The sequence below is a fragment of the Ambystoma mexicanum genome, chromosome 9 (assembly GCF_040938575.1).
Source record: "Ambystoma mexicanum isolate Mex_15411 chromosome 9, UKY_AmexF1_1, whole genome shotgun sequence".
Taxonomy (NCBI): domain Eukaryota; kingdom Metazoa; phylum Chordata; class Amphibia; order Caudata; family Ambystomatidae; genus Ambystoma; species Ambystoma mexicanum.
In genome coordinates, this window is record NC_090931.1 from 630,390,198 (window position 1) to 630,408,836 (window position 18,639).

The window sequence follows — 18,639 nt, forward strand, 5'->3', positions numbered from 1 at the left end:
AGGTCCCATCCGGGAGCTGGGTTAGAAATGGTGGTGGGGGGTGGATTCTTTTAACCCCTTTAATGAAAGCTTTGATAACAGGTATTTTCCACCACAACACCTTCTGTTGTGACGTAGTGTAGGCTGAAAGAGCAGCTACGTGAACCTTCAGGGAATTGAAAAACAGACCTGAGTCTAGTAAGTGAGTCAGGTGTAATACAATGCGAGTAGGAGAGCAGTCGATGGGATTTACGCCCTTGGCATTGCACCAGATAAAGTGCTTCCATTTACCGGAGTAGCAATATCGGGTGTTAGGTTTTCTTGCCGCCCTGAGTATGTCCATGTATCTCTGAGGAAGTTGTAGGTGTCCGTACTCTGACTTCAGGAGCCAGGCCGCTAAATTCAGGGTTTGCGGGCATGGGTGAAGCGTTTCTCCCTTGTCCTGAGGTAACATGTTGTACGGGCAAGGCAGTTTCATTGGAGGAAAGAGACCTCTCCATCAGATGAGAGAACCAAGCTTGGTGGGCTCACATGGGGGCCACCAACATCATGGCGACTGGTTCTTGGTGCATCTTGTGCACGATCTTGTTTAGTCAGGTGAAAAGCGTAAACAAATTTCCCTGGCCATGCTATTCAGAGACCGTTCCCCTTGAAACGGTTTTGGGGGGACCTGGAGGCGTAGGCATCTAGGCATTGGGCGTTCGACTTTTTGCAACTCTGGAGATCTCTGGGAAGCCCCATAGTGTGAAAACGTTGGAGACTATGTCTTCGTGTAGTGGCCATTCGTACTCTACGGGCAGTGGGAAGACTCTGCTGAGCACGTCCACCAGAAGATTGAGTTCCACTGGAACGTGTTGAGACAACAGGAACATCTTGTGTTTGAGAGCCCATATCCAAATGATTTGGGACAGCTTGGATAGCCCTAGAGTGTGTGTGCCCCCTTGTTTGTTCAGGTAATACATGGCTGTGGTGCTGTCTGTTAAGATCAGGCCTGTCTTCCCCTTTAACTGCGTCTGAAAGGTTTTCAGTGCTTTGAATACCGCTAACAGATTTATGTGGTTGGACGCTACACCTGTGGACCACACTCCAAGTGCTGTCTGCTGAAACAGGTGAGCCACTCCCCCCTCCCACCCTGTGAGAGATGAGTCTGTCGTGAGAGTGGCTTCTACTGCAGGGTTAGTGAAGGTTTTTCCCTTCAAAAGGTTGTCCCTCGAACACCACTGCAGAGAGAACGAGGGCTGGTAAGACAGCTACCAGATCTTCCCATTGTCCGCTGGCCTGGCACCACTGGCTGTTGAGCCACTCTTGCATGGAACGCATTCGCAAACGTGCGCGAGGAGCTAAGTAAATGCAGGATGCGATCATCCCTAGCAGTCGCATGGCCTTGCGTACTGTCACTTCCCTCAGTATGTAGCCAGTTGGGATCTGAAACAGCATATTTTGGACCCTCCCGTTGGAGGGGAAGACAAGGACGTCCCTTGTTTGAATTAGAGCCACTAGGAACTGTGACTTGACTGGGGTCTAAGATGGATTTCCTCTTGTTGATGGAGAAACCCAGACTGAATAAGAGGTCTATTGTCTTCTGAGTGTTCAATAGGCATGTTCCGTAGGATTCCCCTGTTAGGAGGCAGTTGTCGAGGTAAGAGTATACCGGGACCGATTGTCTGCGCAGGTGCGCTGCTGCCACTGTCAGAACCTTCGTAAACACCCTTGGCACCGAGGCAATGCCAAAGGGCAGTACTTTGAACTGATGGTGCCTGTCCTCTCATGAACCTTAGGTATTTTCTGTGCGCTTGCAACATTGAAATATGAAAGTATGCATCTTTCATGTCCAGTGTTACCATGTAATCCCCCCGTTTCAGCAGCAGATTACATCTTGTAAAGTGACCATACAAAACTTTTGAGGTTTGACAAATTTGTTCGCTGGGTGCTAGTCTAGCACAGGGTGCATGGTGAGATCCTTTTTGGGTACAAGGAAGTACACTGAATAAATACCCTTGTTTACCTGTAGAATCAGGACAACTTCTATGGCACCCTTTTTTTGAAGGATCTCCACCTCTTGCAGTAGGATGTGCAAGTGTTCCAGAGTCAGGCATAGTGATATTCGTGGTCTGAACTGAGGTGGTCTGCAAAATTCTATGAAGTACCCGTGGGCCACGGTCTTGAGTACCCACTGGTCTGTTATCCGCTCCCATAGTAAAGATTTAGATGCCCCCCGACCGGGATGGCAACGGAGGGGACTTGGATCTAATAGTCATTTCTGACCTGAGGCCGGAGAGCACCTGGGAGTGGAACCACGGCCTCTACCCTTTCCACGCCACTGTCCTCTCAGTGGATAGGTGGTGGTGGGATTAGATCCTTGTGTAGAATTCCAGTTATTTCAAGAACTGTACTGGTTTTGAGGGGAGCGAGATTGCCCACGAAAGGACCAGTGGGAGCCGCCCCCTCCCTGTTGAGGTTTCTGGGTAATCTGCTGAAGGGACTTGAGCGTCGCATGTTCTTTCTTGGCCGTTTCCAGTGCATCGTCCACTGCTTTGCCAAACAAGTTGGTTTCTTCAACAGGTTTGTTTATCAAGGCAGCCTGTGTCTCCGGTTTAAACCCGGAGTTACTCAGCCAGGCATGTCTCTTCAGGAAGGTACCTTGTGCCAAGGTTCTTCCCGCTGTCTCAGCAGCGTTGAACGTCTTCTTAAGCACATTCTGATTCACTTGCTTGCCATCGTATCCGAATTCTCAAAAATGTGCCAATTCCCTCGACCTTAGAGACCCCCAGCAACTTTGCTGGATTTTGAGGACTTGAATTTTTTTACCTGGAGAGAGTGTGACCCCTTTTCCCCCCCACTCTCTCGTGTATTTTGATGCGTTTTACTCTTGTGTTCTTTGATTATGGAGTTTTAGACAACCCAGCAGGCATCTTTTCATGTGTGTCACACAGCACCCTCAGTGCAGTGACACAGCAAAGCCTTTCAGGCTTTCCCCAGGTTTAAATATCTTCTCTGGGATAAACTGTTTCCCAGAGTAAGTAGAGTGAAATTGACTTTACTAGTCTTTTCAAATTCCTAGACCAAGCACACCCCATCTTACAATAGAGTGCTGGGGGTGAGGGGGGGCGCGATTACCTAGGACCCCATGTTTTTAGATACTCATGTAGTAGTCAAATGCTACCCTTTCCTATCGAAATGGCTGCTGGCAGTGGTTTTACAACGAACTACCATGATTTTTCCCCAACCGCGATCACCGGTAGTGTTAAATCGCAGGAACCATGTTTTTCAAGATGGCGTCTGAGACCCCTTTGTATAAACAGGTCCCGGTCTTTTTTTGCCATTTCTTTATGGAAAGGTCTTTCTAGAGTGTTGCTCTGCACACCAAACCAGGTTTGGTCCCTTTGTTTCATCACCTTTCGCGGGCTTCAGGACTGAAGACCGCCTCTGCCACCCGAGTGTCTGGGGTAGGCAGGAAGTGCGAGAGGTGCCCAAAACTCTCTGTGCTTAGTTTCCTAGGAGACCCAAATGCACTCTGGCATGATTGGCTGGCTGTCCGGCAAGGACAGCCACCCTGCTGGGTGACTGGCAGCTAGGCTGGAATTAATGGGAGGAAACTGGATAAAAAGGCGAGTCTCTTGGCATGGAAGGAGTTGACCAATGGAACGAAAGAACCGAAGACTAGCTTGAATAGGACGGCTGCTGCAACTCCTGGACGATTGGATTGCCCAGTGAAGCCCTGCTGCAGGTCCACATCGCTAAGTTCATCTCGACAGAGAAGCCCTGCAAGGACGACTTCTCCCTTGAGTTGGTGGGACCAATCAACTCATAAGCCACCTGGATACCATTCTCTGAGCTGGTTGTATTTTCCTCAGAGGGCTGCAGGAAACCGAATAACCAGGGGGAGAGACACCAGTTTGTGTGCTTGACTACAGCTACCGGAATTGAAGATTTGACAAGTGCCAGATTTGACCAGTCCCAGTGCAGGAGTCCCCAGACGTCCTCCCTCTTGTCCCCACGACTCAGGCTCAGGAACAGCGAGATCTGCAGGAACTGCCAGGAACACAAGTCTTCAGCTGCATCTTTTTCTTCATTGTAAGGTACTATGAAAATTCGTCCGAGAGAACTTACCTCTCACTGCGAAAGTGCCTGGAACTTTGGTAACTTGCAGGCATAGTCAGCTTGTGATCCAACATATGAATCTTTCTTTTTCAAAGTACTTCTGAGAACTTTGGCAAAGACTTTTCCATTTAACTAGCAGAACTGCTTTATCCTGTACAAGACTTTAACCTATTGACTTTGGCCTAACTTATTGCTTTGAATTGGCTACTCTGGTGAATTCAAACTATTTGCACTGTCTAAAAGTAACTAATTCGTTTTATTAACCTATGCCTTTTTGCTCTTACTTCAACGTACTCTGAATGCCATTTTGCTCCTCCTTCAAAGTAGTTTAAATGCCTCAGACCCGTACTGTGTAAAGTACTGAAGTATATTTCTTGCGTGATATAGATTTCCTTCTTCTAGTGAATGTTTTATAACTGACTGTTGAATACATTGGTAAGTGTTTAACCAAGAAACCTTGAGTGTAAGAGTATATTTGAATACTTGTGATTGTAGACCTCTGTGCAACATCCTTACAGCTCACATTGCCTCCTGAGATAAGCCTGCCTACTCAGCTACCAAAAACTGTGTAGTAGAGACTTATACCAAAGGTTGGTTTTGCCTAGCCCTGTAGTCACAGTTGTGTGTAGTGGTCCCAAAGGGTACTGCATACAAACTCTGCATAACAGCAATTTGGCCCAAAAGGGTTCTGGTACTTCTTGAAGGCCTTCTTTCAGCAGGTTCAACTGGACATCTGTGTTCGGCAAAGTTTGTATGCAGTACCCTTTGGGACCACTACACACAACTAGGATTACAGGTGTAAGCAAAACCAACCTTTGGTATAAGTCTGTACTACAGAGTTTTTGGTAGCAGAGCCGAGCAGCCAGGCTTATCTCAAGAGGGAATGTGAGCTGTATTGATGTTACACAGAGGTCTACAATCACAGGTCTTCAAATAAACTTACACTCAAGGTTTCTTCGTTAAATGCTTATTAATTTAACTGTCAGTTATAAAACATTCATAAGAAGGAGGCAATATAATCGCACACAAATATACTTCAGTACTGTACACCATTTCTGAGGCATTCAGAATACTTTGAAGGAGGAGTAAAAAGGCATAGGTTATCAGAACATAGAAAGAATACAGTTATTTCTTAGGCAGTGCAGATACTTTGAGTTCACCAGAAGTCAATTCAATTCAATAGGCTAGGCCAAAGTGAATGGGCTAAAGTCTTGGATAGATAAAAACGGTTCTGGCAAGTAAACTGTAAAGTCTCTGTAGAAGTTATTAGAAATAGTTTGTAAGCAGAAGACTTATACGTTGGGTCACAAACTGATTAGGCCTGTTAGTTGCGAAAGTTTCAAGCACTTTCACTGCGAGAGGTAAGTACTCTGTCTCGTTTCACAGTACCTTTCAAATGAAGAAAAAGTTACAGCTGTAGACTCGGTTCCTGGCAGTTCCTGCAGATGTCGCTGTTCATGAGCCTCAGTCGTGGGGACAAGAGGGAGGACGGCGGGGGACTCCTGCACTGCACGGGGACTGGTCAAAAAAGCCGATACTTGGCAAATCTTCAATTCTGGTAGCTGTAAACTGGTGTCCCTCTCCCTGGTTATTCGGTTTCCTGCGGCACTCTGAGGAAAATCCAACCAGCTCTGACAATGGTATCCAGGGGGCTTATTGTCGAGTTGATTGGTCCCACCAACTCAAAGGGAGAAGTCGTCCTTGCAGGGCTTCTCTGTCGAGATGAACCTAGTGATTCAGACCAGCAGCAGTGCTTCAACGGGCAAACCAACGGTCCAGGAGTTGCAGCAGCCATCCTCTTTTAAGCTCGTCTTCGGTTCCTTCGTTCCAGTGGTCGACTCTGCCTTCCAAGCCAAGAGACACGCCTTTTATTCAGTTCTCTGCCTTTCATTTCAGCCTAGCTGCCACTCACCCAGCAGGTTGGCTGTCCTTGCCGGACAGTCAGCCAGCCAATCACCACAGAGTGCATTTGGGTCTCCTAGGAAACTAAGCACGGGGAGTATCGGGCCCCTCCCTCACTTCCTGGCCACCCCAGACACTCTGATGCCAGAGGCGGTCTTCACTCCTGAAGCACCCCAAAGGTGAATGAACAAAGGAACCAAACCTGGCACGCTGAGCAAAACTCTAGAAGGACCTTTCCACAAAGAAATGGCGAAAAAAGACTGGGACCTGTATTTAAAGAGGGGGCTCGGACACCATCTTGAAAAATATGGCTCCAGTGATTTAACGCTACCATTGTTCGCCTTCGGCAAAAATCATGGTAGTACGTTGTAAAACCACTGCCCCCAGCCATTTTGTGAGTAAAGGGTAGCATTTGACTGCTACATGAGTATCTAGACACAGGGGATGCTATGCAACCCCTCCAGCACTCTATTGTAATATAGTGTGTGCTGGGTCTAGGAATTTAAAATGACTAGTAAAGTCAAATTTCACTTTACTTACTCTGGGAAACAGTACTTTATCCCAGAGAAGGTATTTAAACCTTGGGAAAGCCTAAAAAGGTTTCCCTGTACCACTGCACTGAGGGTGCTGTGTGACACATGAAAAGATGATGCCTATGGAGTTGTCTAAAACTCCATAACCAAAGAAAACACAAGAGTAAAACACATTTCAAAACACAGAGTGGGGAAAAAGGGTCTCACTCTCTCCAGGTAAAAAAATCAAGTCATCAAAATCCAGCAAAGTTGCTAGGGGTCTCTAAGGTGAAGCAAATTAGCACATTTTTGAGAATTCTCCCCAACAATCTGCATAGCTAGCCAATACGCTATCCGGGTGGAAAATGCAGCAGCAGTTGTGACCCTTTTACCCAAAGCATGCAGCCTCTTGGACTCTTCAGGCAGTGCCTCTCCTGTAGACAGGGGCACACCCGCCCGTTTTCTAGTGGTGGTAACCACTAAAAAATCTGGAGTGGCATGGCCCTTAATGTAAGCTGGGTCGGTAGGAGGACTGACGGAATAACTTCTCCACCCTGGGGTTCACCGCTCTGGTTTGAGCTGGCGTCAACAGTGAGGGTGCCAATCTTCACTTGAGAATTCAGCAAAGAAATAGCCTGGCTGGCAGAGGGCTTTTCTTTGAGGCTGTCCTCCACAAAATCGGAATCCGGCAAGGCTTCATGTTTGGCAATCTGAAAATGTTCAGCCGCCTTCTTCAAAATTGTATTAAACCCCATTTGATCGTCCACAGGGGAGGCTTGGCGGACTGTGGTGAAAGTAAGGGAATCCATGCACAGGGCATTTGGGTTCCGGCTGGAAGTAGGGGATGCCTAGGGTTGAGCTTCAACCTGGCAACTGTCTTCCCAATTGTCCATAGGATCTGCAGGGTCATACATATCGTAATCGTCTCAGAAGGGGGCATCATCTTGCACATGTGTGTCCACCTGGACATCGTAATCGGTGAGGTCATAGTTATATTCCTCATGAGCATCTTCAAGGGTCTGTCAAAACTCTCCCATGGGCGTAAAGGGAAGGTCCTCCATTGGCATCTTAGGAGCAAAACTTTCAGAATAAGAGACATTTCTCTAGTCTGTCCATACACCCCTCAAACTTCTCTCTGGTCCGTGAGGATGAACCAGAGGAGTCCAGGGGAGGAAAGGGCTCATCTTTTCTGGAACGTCGAGATGTATCCCCTAGTGTGCTGGATAAGGGCACAGGACTCTCAGACTAGTCCTTGCGGGGTTCTGGATGCTGTGGCGCGTCTCTCGGCGTGTCCTTAGGCCGCTCTGTGTGTCTCGGCGTGTCAGTTGGCCGTTCTGTGTGTTTTGCAGCGTCTTTTGACCTTTCCTTCAGACCAACCGCTGAAGCGATCCTAGCAATGCTATCGCTGATGCTGGGGGTGGTGGGGAGATGTGCCGGGCGGGCCGGAGGCTGTGCGGTAGATTTCAGTGCCACCAGGGCTTTAAGCGGCATCTGCGCATCCTCCTGGAGCGTCTCGACAGCCGTGTGTATTTTAGTGCTAGCACCCTTTGTCTTAGAATGCCCAGTCTCGAGCCGCTGTTGCGGGGAAGGCTGCCGATCATCAAGATCAGCGGATCCCGTTGAAATCTTCGACGGGTCCGTTGGCGCTTTGGCGCGCTTCAACTGTGCCGCTGAAGCAGAACCTTGGGTTGTGTGTTTGGTGTATAGGACTTGTGCGTCCCTGTCGCCGGGTGTTTTACCCATAAAATGACTGCGTCGAGCCTGCCGGGTTCGGGGACGGATGGTGCGGATCGAGAACTCTCCGCTGTTAGATCAATGGCTTCCGACACGGAGGCCTGATCATCACTAGCAACCCCCCCCCCCCATCACTCTCGGCAGGTGCGGCCTGAGAAGAACTTTTGGCCTGCAACATGCCATAGGCCGCCCACCGCTTCAAGCTGCGCTCCTTAATAATCTTTGGACGCAGGCATTTACAAGCCGCCTCGTTGTGGTTAAGAGGAAGACAATTGTTGCTAGTCTTTCCACAGGTATTTGGCCCTACACGAGGGGCCAAACCTAAATGGAGTCTTGTCCATAGCGCAAGACAGGTACATCGATGACAAATCCCAGGGAACAAAGAGTGTGATCGAGGAAAGGCATACTTGAAAGAATATGTCCACTCCGACCCCACTCTCCCTAATGTAAGGGCCGGCCAGAAGGCCCGGCCACGTGGACAGCAGCGCCGCCGGATCAACAGGCCGTCGAAATTCTGCAGCAGTCTTCAGCAATGCACAGGATTCAATCGTCGAAGTGACTTAAGTAGTGGTCGAAATGAACGGGAGCGGTGCTCCTATACTTTTTAAAATTACCCTTTACAGCTCCTATACTTTAATTTTAAAAAAGAAACCGTTCCGGAAAGGATTCGTTTTAAAATAAATGTGCAGGAAGAAGTTGAAACTTGCACTTTCAGTGAACTGCACTGAACGTTCCCTTAAACAGCAGGTGCAAGTGTTTGGGGGGGGGGGGGGGGTGTATAATGTGTGGGAGGAGACGTGGTGATGGAGTTTGCGGAGAGTGGGTGCAGGCCAGCAGGGAACATAGTTCCACTACTTCTTTAAGTACACTTCGACCGCTGGACTTAAGGGACTAAACGACCAAAGTCGATAATTATAACAATAACGCAATCTTTTTAGAGCTCTGCATTATGGCGACCAGTTATCTGGGCGGGAAAAAACAATCTGAGAGGCCAAGACGCGTGAGGTATTTTGGGTACACTACACGTCACATTAGGGATAGTGTTACAGGCACACCCATGTCAATGTCCGCTTTCGATCCTCGAAAGACCAGATGCAATACTCTGCGGTTACCACTCGATGTCAGACTATATGCACAGCATGCGATTCTAAGCAGATTAACAAGCATCAGAAACATTTATGTCTAAGTGTTTCATTGAATTGCATTACTAACTAGGATCAGTGTAGGTATCTATAGCGCAAATCTTTCTCTTATGAGAAGCCGGACTGGTCTGCCACTCTAGCAAAGGTTCCATCAGTAGTACAGACTGATAGAGTTGGGAATCTACAAACCATTCGGATTGTTTTGTAAAGTCTATCTCAAAAGTGGACTTCAGGAAAACTCCACCCAACAACAACATCACTTATCAAAACTTCCTATACATTTGGCATGGTCCAGCACTAGACAAGGACATGCCCAAAAACAAACAAGTACATGCATTGGAAATGTCACCGTTTGGACCTTTGTGTAGGCATGGGAAAGGCACTTGCCAGGCACTGCCGTACTGGTATTAACTCGCCATTGACAGTAGCAGGTGCAAAATGGTTTCAGTACCTGGGCATTTAATAGCAGTGCATGGCAATTGCCTAATACTTGTATACAGGCCCAAACGGTTGGCTTAGCCAATGCTTGTTTTTAACAGGACTTTAATGAAGGACAACAGTGCTTATAAATCGAGTGGCTGAAGGCAGACCTGGCTAATACCTTTTTTATTGCACTAGTAGTCCATTTACAGCTCCAATTAAGTCACTAACTCTCAGAAGACTGCTTTGAAAAAACACTAGCAGGCACTTCGAGTGGCAAGTTTGATGGTAATGCTCGAATAAGGCAAGCTCAATGAGTTCCCATAAGGGGGTGTTTTGCGAGTGCCAGAAACTGGGTCAGAATGGCCATACGGATTAGCATGGACATGGGCAGTTAATGTGTGGGCAAATAACCAAACGCCACCAACAAGCTGGCTTTGCGTAATAACCCAAAATAAAAAAGGACTTTGATTATATGTGCTATGTGATAGAACCATTAGTTGTCGACATTTGACAGAACTTTAGCAATAATCTACAATCATGGATCTTGGCTATTCACTTTCCTAATTTCATGGGAAGTAAAATGCCTTTAACCCAGAGATGTAGATCAAACCATGGATTGCCCAGACAACCGTGCTCACCTTGCGCTCTCGCTCTTCTTCTCGCCAGGCAGTTCTCCTTTTAGTGAAGTAGGGAAGACGGAGGAAGTCCGTCACCTCACCTTCTCCATTCACTAGGGCACAGAACACTGGGTGGTCCCTATGAAATGAATAGCAGTAGGTTGGAACATTGAGAAGTCAATATCACACGTCCTATACCCTCTGTGCACTTAAGACTATTGCAGAGACTTACCTTTCAGAGGAGTAGGCCATCCCCAACACACGTATACCCTTGGTCTGGTTCTCCTCCATGAAATCATCATCTTCTTCAACCTGTTGATCAGGACGGTAGGGAGCTACTTTCAGCCAATTGCACAGCTTACGACTGCAACACTACAAAAGAAGTATGCAAGGTCACATTGTTGAAGATTATCAGGCCTAATGAGTGTAGCAGCCACATGTGCAGGCTTGTCATCACAAATTTAAAACACAGGCCAGTATTTGAGGGCAATGTCAGGGATGTTATTTGAGGAGGGGGTGGCACCTCCTCTGCTACGATTGCCCTTACAAGTCCTTGTTCAGTGGTCTACAGCACCAAAAATAGATAGGAAATTCCCTCAGAGGTCAATCAGGACACATTAGTTGCAAAAAAATAAAGCAGCAGTTGGAGCAAAAAAAACATTACCACCACTCATGCCCTCTCAGTATAAAATACACTGTTCGACTATGGGTAAAAAGAGAATGAGTATCTGGCAAAGCCTTGTAAGAAACTGTGTGAAACTCTTTGGTATCGCGACCAATCAAACTTAAATTCACAATGTGGTATAGAAATATATTTAAAGACGAGTTTAGGTAAAACAAAAGGAAAGACGTAAGCAGCAGTTTCAATAGATGTAAAACTAGTTATTTACTTACTTTTGAATTGTGTTCCACTATTCTAGAAAGTAACAGTGGATAGGACTGTTATTCCTGAAACTAACAGTATTACCAATAGGGTTTTACTCACCTTGAATCGCATCCTGCCATTCTAAATCTACAATACTGAGTTCTTACCTTTGAAGTGCATACTGCCATTCTGAAAAGTGATTCCTAAAGGATAGCATACCTTTGAATTCAATACCACTATTCTAGAAAGTAAAATGGGTGTAACTATAATTCCTGAAATAATAAGTTACATATGTTGTAAGGTATGTAACTAACATTGTTGGTATATTATTCCTGAAACTGAAAAACAGGTTACTACAAATAGGGTCTGCTTACCTTCAATTACATACTGTCATTCTAAAAGTCTACTAATGTGGTTTTACTCCCCTTGAATAAGGCCACTCAAAATCACTAACACTAGGTTTACTCACATAGAACTGCATACCGCTAATCTAAATAAGGTTTATACTTTGGTTTACATACCATAAGTATTGTTTTGGGTTTTATAATTGTGTTTGACTTATAATGGTACCTACCTTCCTAAAGAATTCTCTTTACCTAAACCATTATTTCACAATACATCAGTGCATCAGTATTTCTTTGGACCATATGTATGCTACAAGTTCTTTCTAGATATCTACAGCCCTCTCTCTCCTAAAATGAACCAGACTGCTCTGTCATTGCTACCCAATATAATACCAGGTGGTTCAGCCTTCTACTAAGTGTTGGAGTTGCTGTACTGCTCAAGGTATAGTTTTGTAAAGTCCCATTGGGTGGACTTCAGAAAAACTGCTTAATGAACACCAGTCATTTAGATCTTGCGCTCCAGATACATTTAAAAACTTCTGATTTTTCTAAATTCTATTAGTGTTTTTCAACTTTCAGCAATTTTTCATCAATTATCAGCATTCATTTTCGTGTCATTCATAATTGACAGTGGCTTTCTTTCTTTTAAACAGTCTCCCGACACGCGTTTCCCCATCTTTGCATCGTTCCTCAGGAGGGTTTTTAACGTATTTTCATATGATTTTCTAGTGCATTGGAAATAAGAGACAATGTTTGTCAATATTGTGCTGAACGCATATGGAACCAGTTACTTAACTGTAACTGTAGTTCTCCAGCATGGGTCTGGCATGGATTCACATGCTCATGAATATTCCCCGTCTTCAGGCTGGGAATACTCGGTAAAGAAAAAATCAGTATCCGTTTCGTTTCTGATCTGTCTTTCTTAGTAGTAACCAATCACTGATCTCTGGGTCATACTGCCCCCAGCCAATGGCTGCCCTCTCCCTAAGCCCTGCCTCTGGCAGCCATCCTCAGATTTGGTAGCACGCAAAGTGGCAGTATGACCAAGTGAAGAGCTGCAGAGGGGTAGGCGGGAGGGTTCGCATGTGAATCCATGCCAGACCCATGCTGGATAACAACAGTTACAGGTAAGTAACGTGTTCCTTCTCCAGCATGGGGTCTGGCATGGATTCACATGCTCATGAGTAAAAGAACACATAGCAGTATACAACATGCACAACCACGGGAGGTGGCAAAGGCTCACCATTAAGCATTACATCCAAAACTCAACATTAAGCAATTCTTACCTCCTCACCAGGCTCACCTTAGGCGAACAAGTTGCGCAGCACTGCTTGGCCGACCCTGGACTCCTCCCTGGAGTCCCGATCGACGCAGTAGAATCTTGTGAAGGTGTGCGTCGACCTCCACGTAGCAGCCCTGCAGATGTCCAGCAGGGGCACACCAGACAGGAACGCCGTGGTAGCAGCGATCGCTCTGGTCGAATGGGCTCTCGGATGGCCGGGCAGCGGTCGGTTTGCCAACCGGTGACAGTGCATGATGCAGCCGGAGAGCCATCTGGAAATGGAAGTCTTCGAGAGAGCCTTCCCTTGATTCACAGACCCAAAGTTCACAAACAGTTGTGACGTCTTCCCAAAACTCTTTGTGCGGTCCATGTAGAACTTCAGCGCTCTAGCTAATCCAGCGAGTGCAAAGTCCTCTCGGCCGGCGTCGAAGGCGACAGGAAGAAAACTGGTAACACCAAGGGCTTGTTGAGGTGGAAGTCCGACGGCACCTTGGGCATGAAGGAGGGGGGCGTCCTCAGCACCACCCTCGTGTCATGAAAAGTCAAGTATGGAGGCTTGCAAGATAGGGCCTGGATCTCTCCCACTCGTCGTGCGGAGGTGATGGCCACGAGGAACACGGTCTTCCATGACAGGAACTTCAAAGGCGCCGATTGCATAGGCTCGAATGGGGCCCCCATGAGGCCAGTCAGCACCACATTAAGCTCCCACGCCGGGGCAGGAGCCTTCACCGGCAGGAACGATCAGAATAGTCCCTTCATAAATTCCTTCACCAGGCGATGAGACCACAAGAACGCCCGTCCCGTAGTCCTGGTATATCGGGAGATGGCAGCCAGATGTATTTTGATGGAGGCGTGAGCCAGTCCAGCTTTGGCCAGTGACAGTAGGTACGGCAGTACTTGAGGGGCCGTAATCTGCAGAGGGTTAATCTTCTGTGCACGGCACCAGACAGAGAACCTCTTCCACTTATGACCGTAACTCTTGAGAATTGTTGACGCCCTGGCTTTTGCAAGAACCTCTCTGCAGTCAGCGGGGATATCGTACCCTCCAAACTCTAGTGCTGCAGGAGCCAGGCCTGCAAGTTCAGTAACTGTGGATCGTGATGGAGAATGGCGCCTCCTTCTCTGGAGAGAAGATCCGCGTCCGCCGGCAGCTTGACTGGTGGGGACGTTGACAAGTCCAGAAGGTCTGGAAACCAGATCTGCCTCGGCCATGCCGGTGCGACGAGGATTATTCTGCACCTGGACTTCTGGAGCTGATTGATGTGGAGCAGCAACGGCAACGGAGGGAACGCGTATAGAAACAGGCCGTCCCAGGGGAACGAGAAAGCATCGCCCATGCTCCTCGGCTGCGGGAACCTGCTGGCGAACCTCTGGCACTTGGAGTTCGTCGCCGTCGCGAACAGGTCGATCTGGCCCCATCGTTGGAAGAGCCGATCCACTTGATCCTGGCGTAGTTCCCACTCGTGGCACGAGCGCAGCTCCCTGCTGAGTGAGTCGGCGAGGGTGTTTTTTATTCCTGCCAAGTGGAAGGGAACCAGAAACATCCCCTGGGCGACGGCCCAGTGCCACAGATCCTGGGCCTCCTTGGATAGGGCTGGGGATCTGGTGCCCCCTTGCTTCCGTATGTAGAACATTGTGGTGGTGTTGTCGGTGAAGATCCTCACCACTTTGTCCTTGAGGGACGTAAGGAACGACTGGAGCGCCCAGAACACTGCTCGGAGCTCCAGAATGTTGATGTGGAGAGACCTCTCCTCCGGGAGCCAAAGGACTCTTGCGTGGAGATCTCCGGTGTGGGCCCCCCAACCCTCCAGAGAGGCATCCGTCGTCACAGTCTCCTGAAACACCGGGGTTTGAAAGTCCGTGCCTGTAGTGAGGTGAGCACGGGTACCCCACCACAGGATTGCCCGACGGAACTCCTCGTCGAGGGGGATCCTGTTCTCGAAGCAGCCCCTCGCCTGAAACCAGTGGGCATCGAGGAACTCCTGTAGCGGACGCATCCGAAGTCTGCAAAGATAGATGCATGAGGACATCATCCCAAGAAGGGACTTGATGGACCTCACCCTGGCCACGTCCGTGGCTAACAGGCGCTGCACCTTGCCCAGGATGGTCTTGGACCTCTCCTCTGACGGGGAGGGCAATTGCCCCACTGTATCGAGCTTTGCTCCTAGAAACAATGCTACTTGCGATGGAACCAGGTGGGATTTGGGGTAGTTGATGGCGAACCCCAGTTCCGTGAGCAACCGGAAGGTCCTCGCTGTGTGTTCGACGGCGAGTTCCCTTGTCCTTGCCCGGATTAGTCAGTCGTCCAGGTAGGGGTAGACGTGGATCCCCTGCAGGCGCAGCCACGCCGCCACTGGTGCCAGGCACTTGGTGAATACCCTGGGTGCCGACTTTAAAGGATAGTTCTGGGATTTTTTTTTTTATTGTCCCTACGGTTCGGCCATGTGTTTTTAAGCATAACTCGGTAGATCGTAGAAAACTTTCCTATGGACCTTACCCGACTTTTCGTCCATTAACGCACTCGAAATCAGCCGCCATTTTCTGATAATCCTATCATTTCCCCCCATCGCCCTGGCTCACCTGCTTTTGCGGCACTAAATCAAATCCCCCGCCCCTGAGCCTGACATCAGCAGACCCGTACCGCCCATTTCCCAACGCCAAAGCACGTTTCGTGTCAACAATCGCTGCGCCACAGCTAATGAAGTGTCGCCATGAAAATGGCAGGACGCCTCTTTCCTCAATAAGTATAAACAGACCGTTTCACAACACACAGCAGCAGATTTTCGATTCCATTCCTCTGTCTGTTAATTTGAGTATTCTTTGACTCGTTTCTGTGCTCTGGTCAGCTACCTTCGCCGCTTCTAGGCCTTGTGAACACCTGTACCATCTCTGTAAATTATTTTACTTTCTTTACCACACAATGGCTACAATAATGCCGTATATGTACGAGCCCGAGTACACCGAGGAGGAACTACTGGAAAGGCAAGCATGCGAAAACGATGGGGATTCGGACGGCAGTTGGGAGGACCAGTCAACGGATGAAGAGCCTGGACCATGTCGCATGGACGGCGTCTCCACCTGGTGCACGTGCAATCGGTGCGAGCTAATGCCAACTGAGGAGGAGAACTGCTGCTGCCATGAAAATTCTGGGTGCTTGGCCTTCATTTCGGAAGGCGAGCCAAGTCCGCAATGCATCACCGAGCTGCCAGAGTTCAGGGAAGCCTGCCTCTCACGGACCGTGTTGAGGATGATGATGGTGCTTATGCACGAACTTCGCGGCACTGTTCGTCCGCGTAATCCGAGTAACGAGTAAGTATACTCTGGTTTTGATGTCAGTGATGCCACTACTATGTCATGGTCGTCTCCCACATATAAAATTACATCTACATATCATTCGAATGCATGTAAATTGGTTCCATATTGTGCATTTTCTAGATAGAATTTTTTTCAAAGCAGAATGACATTTTTTACCTGAATCGACAGTGATAAGAAAGTTTTGTCATTTTAATACAGTTTGCATCTTTCGTTTTCACAGGTGGTACAGGCTGGTGGCCTATCGTTGCTTCACTTGGTGGCTTCACGGGAGGCTCGGACACCGCGTTCGGAGAGTAATACCTGCCTGTGCGGTACTTGCCATTAGACAACATTTCCCCAGCGACAGTGGACAATACCGCGGATTTTCCCTGGATGTGCTGCAACCGGAACTTTACAATGTGTAATGTTTATTATTTATGTTCAATTGAAATTAAGATCTAAAATAAAACCCAACATATATTTTAACAATGGTTGTTTTGATTTTTTAAATGAATCTAGTGTGTCTCCACTTTGTTCAAGCGTTGGCAATAAAAGGAAGGCCGTTGGATTTTATTGATACAAAACATGGTTATAGGTAAATAATCAATATGGTTGATCATAATAAATCATCCTTTTGGGCACCGGGTACAGAGATGACCCCCTCTGGCCCGTGCCGCCTTGCCACCACAGGCCAGCCTGCTGCTGACTAACTGCCTAGGCATCCAGGGTCTCCAGGGTGAACTGCACCCATATATTCTCCTGGGAGGGTGAGGTATTTATAAACTCACCCCCCTGCCTTCCATGTACTAGATCCTGCAGCCTGCCTCTTACATGCAGTTAGATGGCCTCTCCTTGGTGAGGCCCTGCGGCAAACGAGTCTTGTCTGCACGACCACCGCCCCAATCCACCCCCCGCCCTATCAAAGGCAGTTCGCACCGGGGTACTTGTGCAGGCAAGTGGAGCTGTCAGGGAGCGATAAAGGCCAAGAGGTGCCAAATAGCATGTACACTTCAAAGTGGTCTATAGAGCATGGGTTGTTGTTCCCATGTCTACCTCCAGACCCTGTGTCTCCTGCCAAGCATCCCCCCTCACGCTGGACGGCCCCCTGCAAACCGCATAATGCCACGACATATACACGTCATTCATTCACAAACACACCCCTGTTTCGAATTCTTTATAACCCACTTCATATTTCTAATGAGCACTTCTTTGCGCTTTGCTAGTCAACCCGTGAAGGTGCTGGTTATCTGCTCTTCGTCTCTGTGAACTTCCGTGACCACTTCGAGGAAACTCGTCAGTTTGCAACCTGTGAACTGCTCCCTGTTCTACGACAAGAAACTACTGTGATCCCTGCATCTAACTGTTTGTTCGTCAAGGTAAGGCCATGTACCATAATCATGTTGCGTCCAATTTCTTTTCGTTCAAGACAGTACATGCAAGGAACTAGTCACATGTTCTGAGTTTACATTGGTATTCATAGAGAATTGTTGATCTTTACTTCAGAACTTTCCACAATGCCTGCCTGTTCCATTGGCGGTTGCCCTTCGAAGACCCATAATAAATCTGAAGGTACTATAATGCATGTTTTCCCTAAAACAATAGATCAGATAAGAGAATGGGTCCGATATTGCGGTTATCCACAGTCTGAGCTTGAAAGTAGAGTCCTAGAAGTCTTTGCGGACAAGAGGGGTGATCGATACTGCATCTGCAGCAGGCACTTTACCTCTGACATGTACTCCACATCATTGCTAATAAAGAACAACACACCGCGAGCGAGGCGAAAATTGCTCTCAACCTCTATTCCCACTCTATTCGTCCACATCCCTCCACTGGTGAGTCAAGTTTACGTATTTATCTCTCGGCCTTGCGGTAGTGTGTAGCATTAGCTAACAATAATTTCCCCATTTATGTATCCACTCAATATGAAGGCGGAAGATTCTCCATCCGTGTCGTTATTGCAGTCATCAGCCACTTCAAGCGCCTATCGGGTAATCTTACTTGGCTATTCTGCCACTGACTTGTTTTAGGCATGTAAATCAATAGTTTTAATTTATCGTGTAATTATTTTACCTAATGGTACACCCTTGTACTCGTCCACTAGTCTTTGTTTTCAGTTATAATTATTGTTATCCAAAATAATTCAAGTACTGTCTTTCAGGGAGATGCTGAGGAGTCCAACGTATTGACGACTACCGTTGATGTCGCTCAGATGCTCGAGGTACGTTTCCGGACAGTTCCATCGATGGAGTTCATCAGATCTTGCATTCTTGTAGCGTGATTGTTACACACAATGTTTCTTTCGTTTTTAGCCATTGATATGTCCTTCTGTCGTCGCCCTCCTATGTGTCTTCTTTTTTCAATATTGTGTTCATTACTAATGAAAGTCCTATGTTTCAGGGAGTCGATGGAGCATTAGTCCAAGAAGAAGGGGGAGCATGCAGTTA

At 47.6% G+C, this 18,639-nt stretch overlaps 1 protein-coding gene across 3 annotated transcripts in view; it reads right to left on the minus strand.

The window, feature by feature from the left end:
• SUPT6H (SPT6 homolog, histone chaperone and transcription elongation factor) overlaps nucleotides 1–18,639 on the minus strand; it is a 1,195,112-nt gene that overhangs the window by 727,430 nt on the left and 449,043 nt on the right. For all 3 annotated transcript variants that reach the window (XM_069615328.1, XM_069615329.1, XM_069615330.1), the window contains 2 exons: nucleotides 10,643–10,782; nucleotides 10,432–10,549 (listed from right to left, as the gene is read on the minus strand). In XM_069615328.1, the coding sequence (XP_069471429.1) occupies nucleotides 10,432–10,549; nucleotides 10,643–10,782 (258 nt within the window). The remainder of the gene's footprint in view (nucleotides 1–10,431; nucleotides 10,550–10,642; nucleotides 10,783–18,639) is intronic.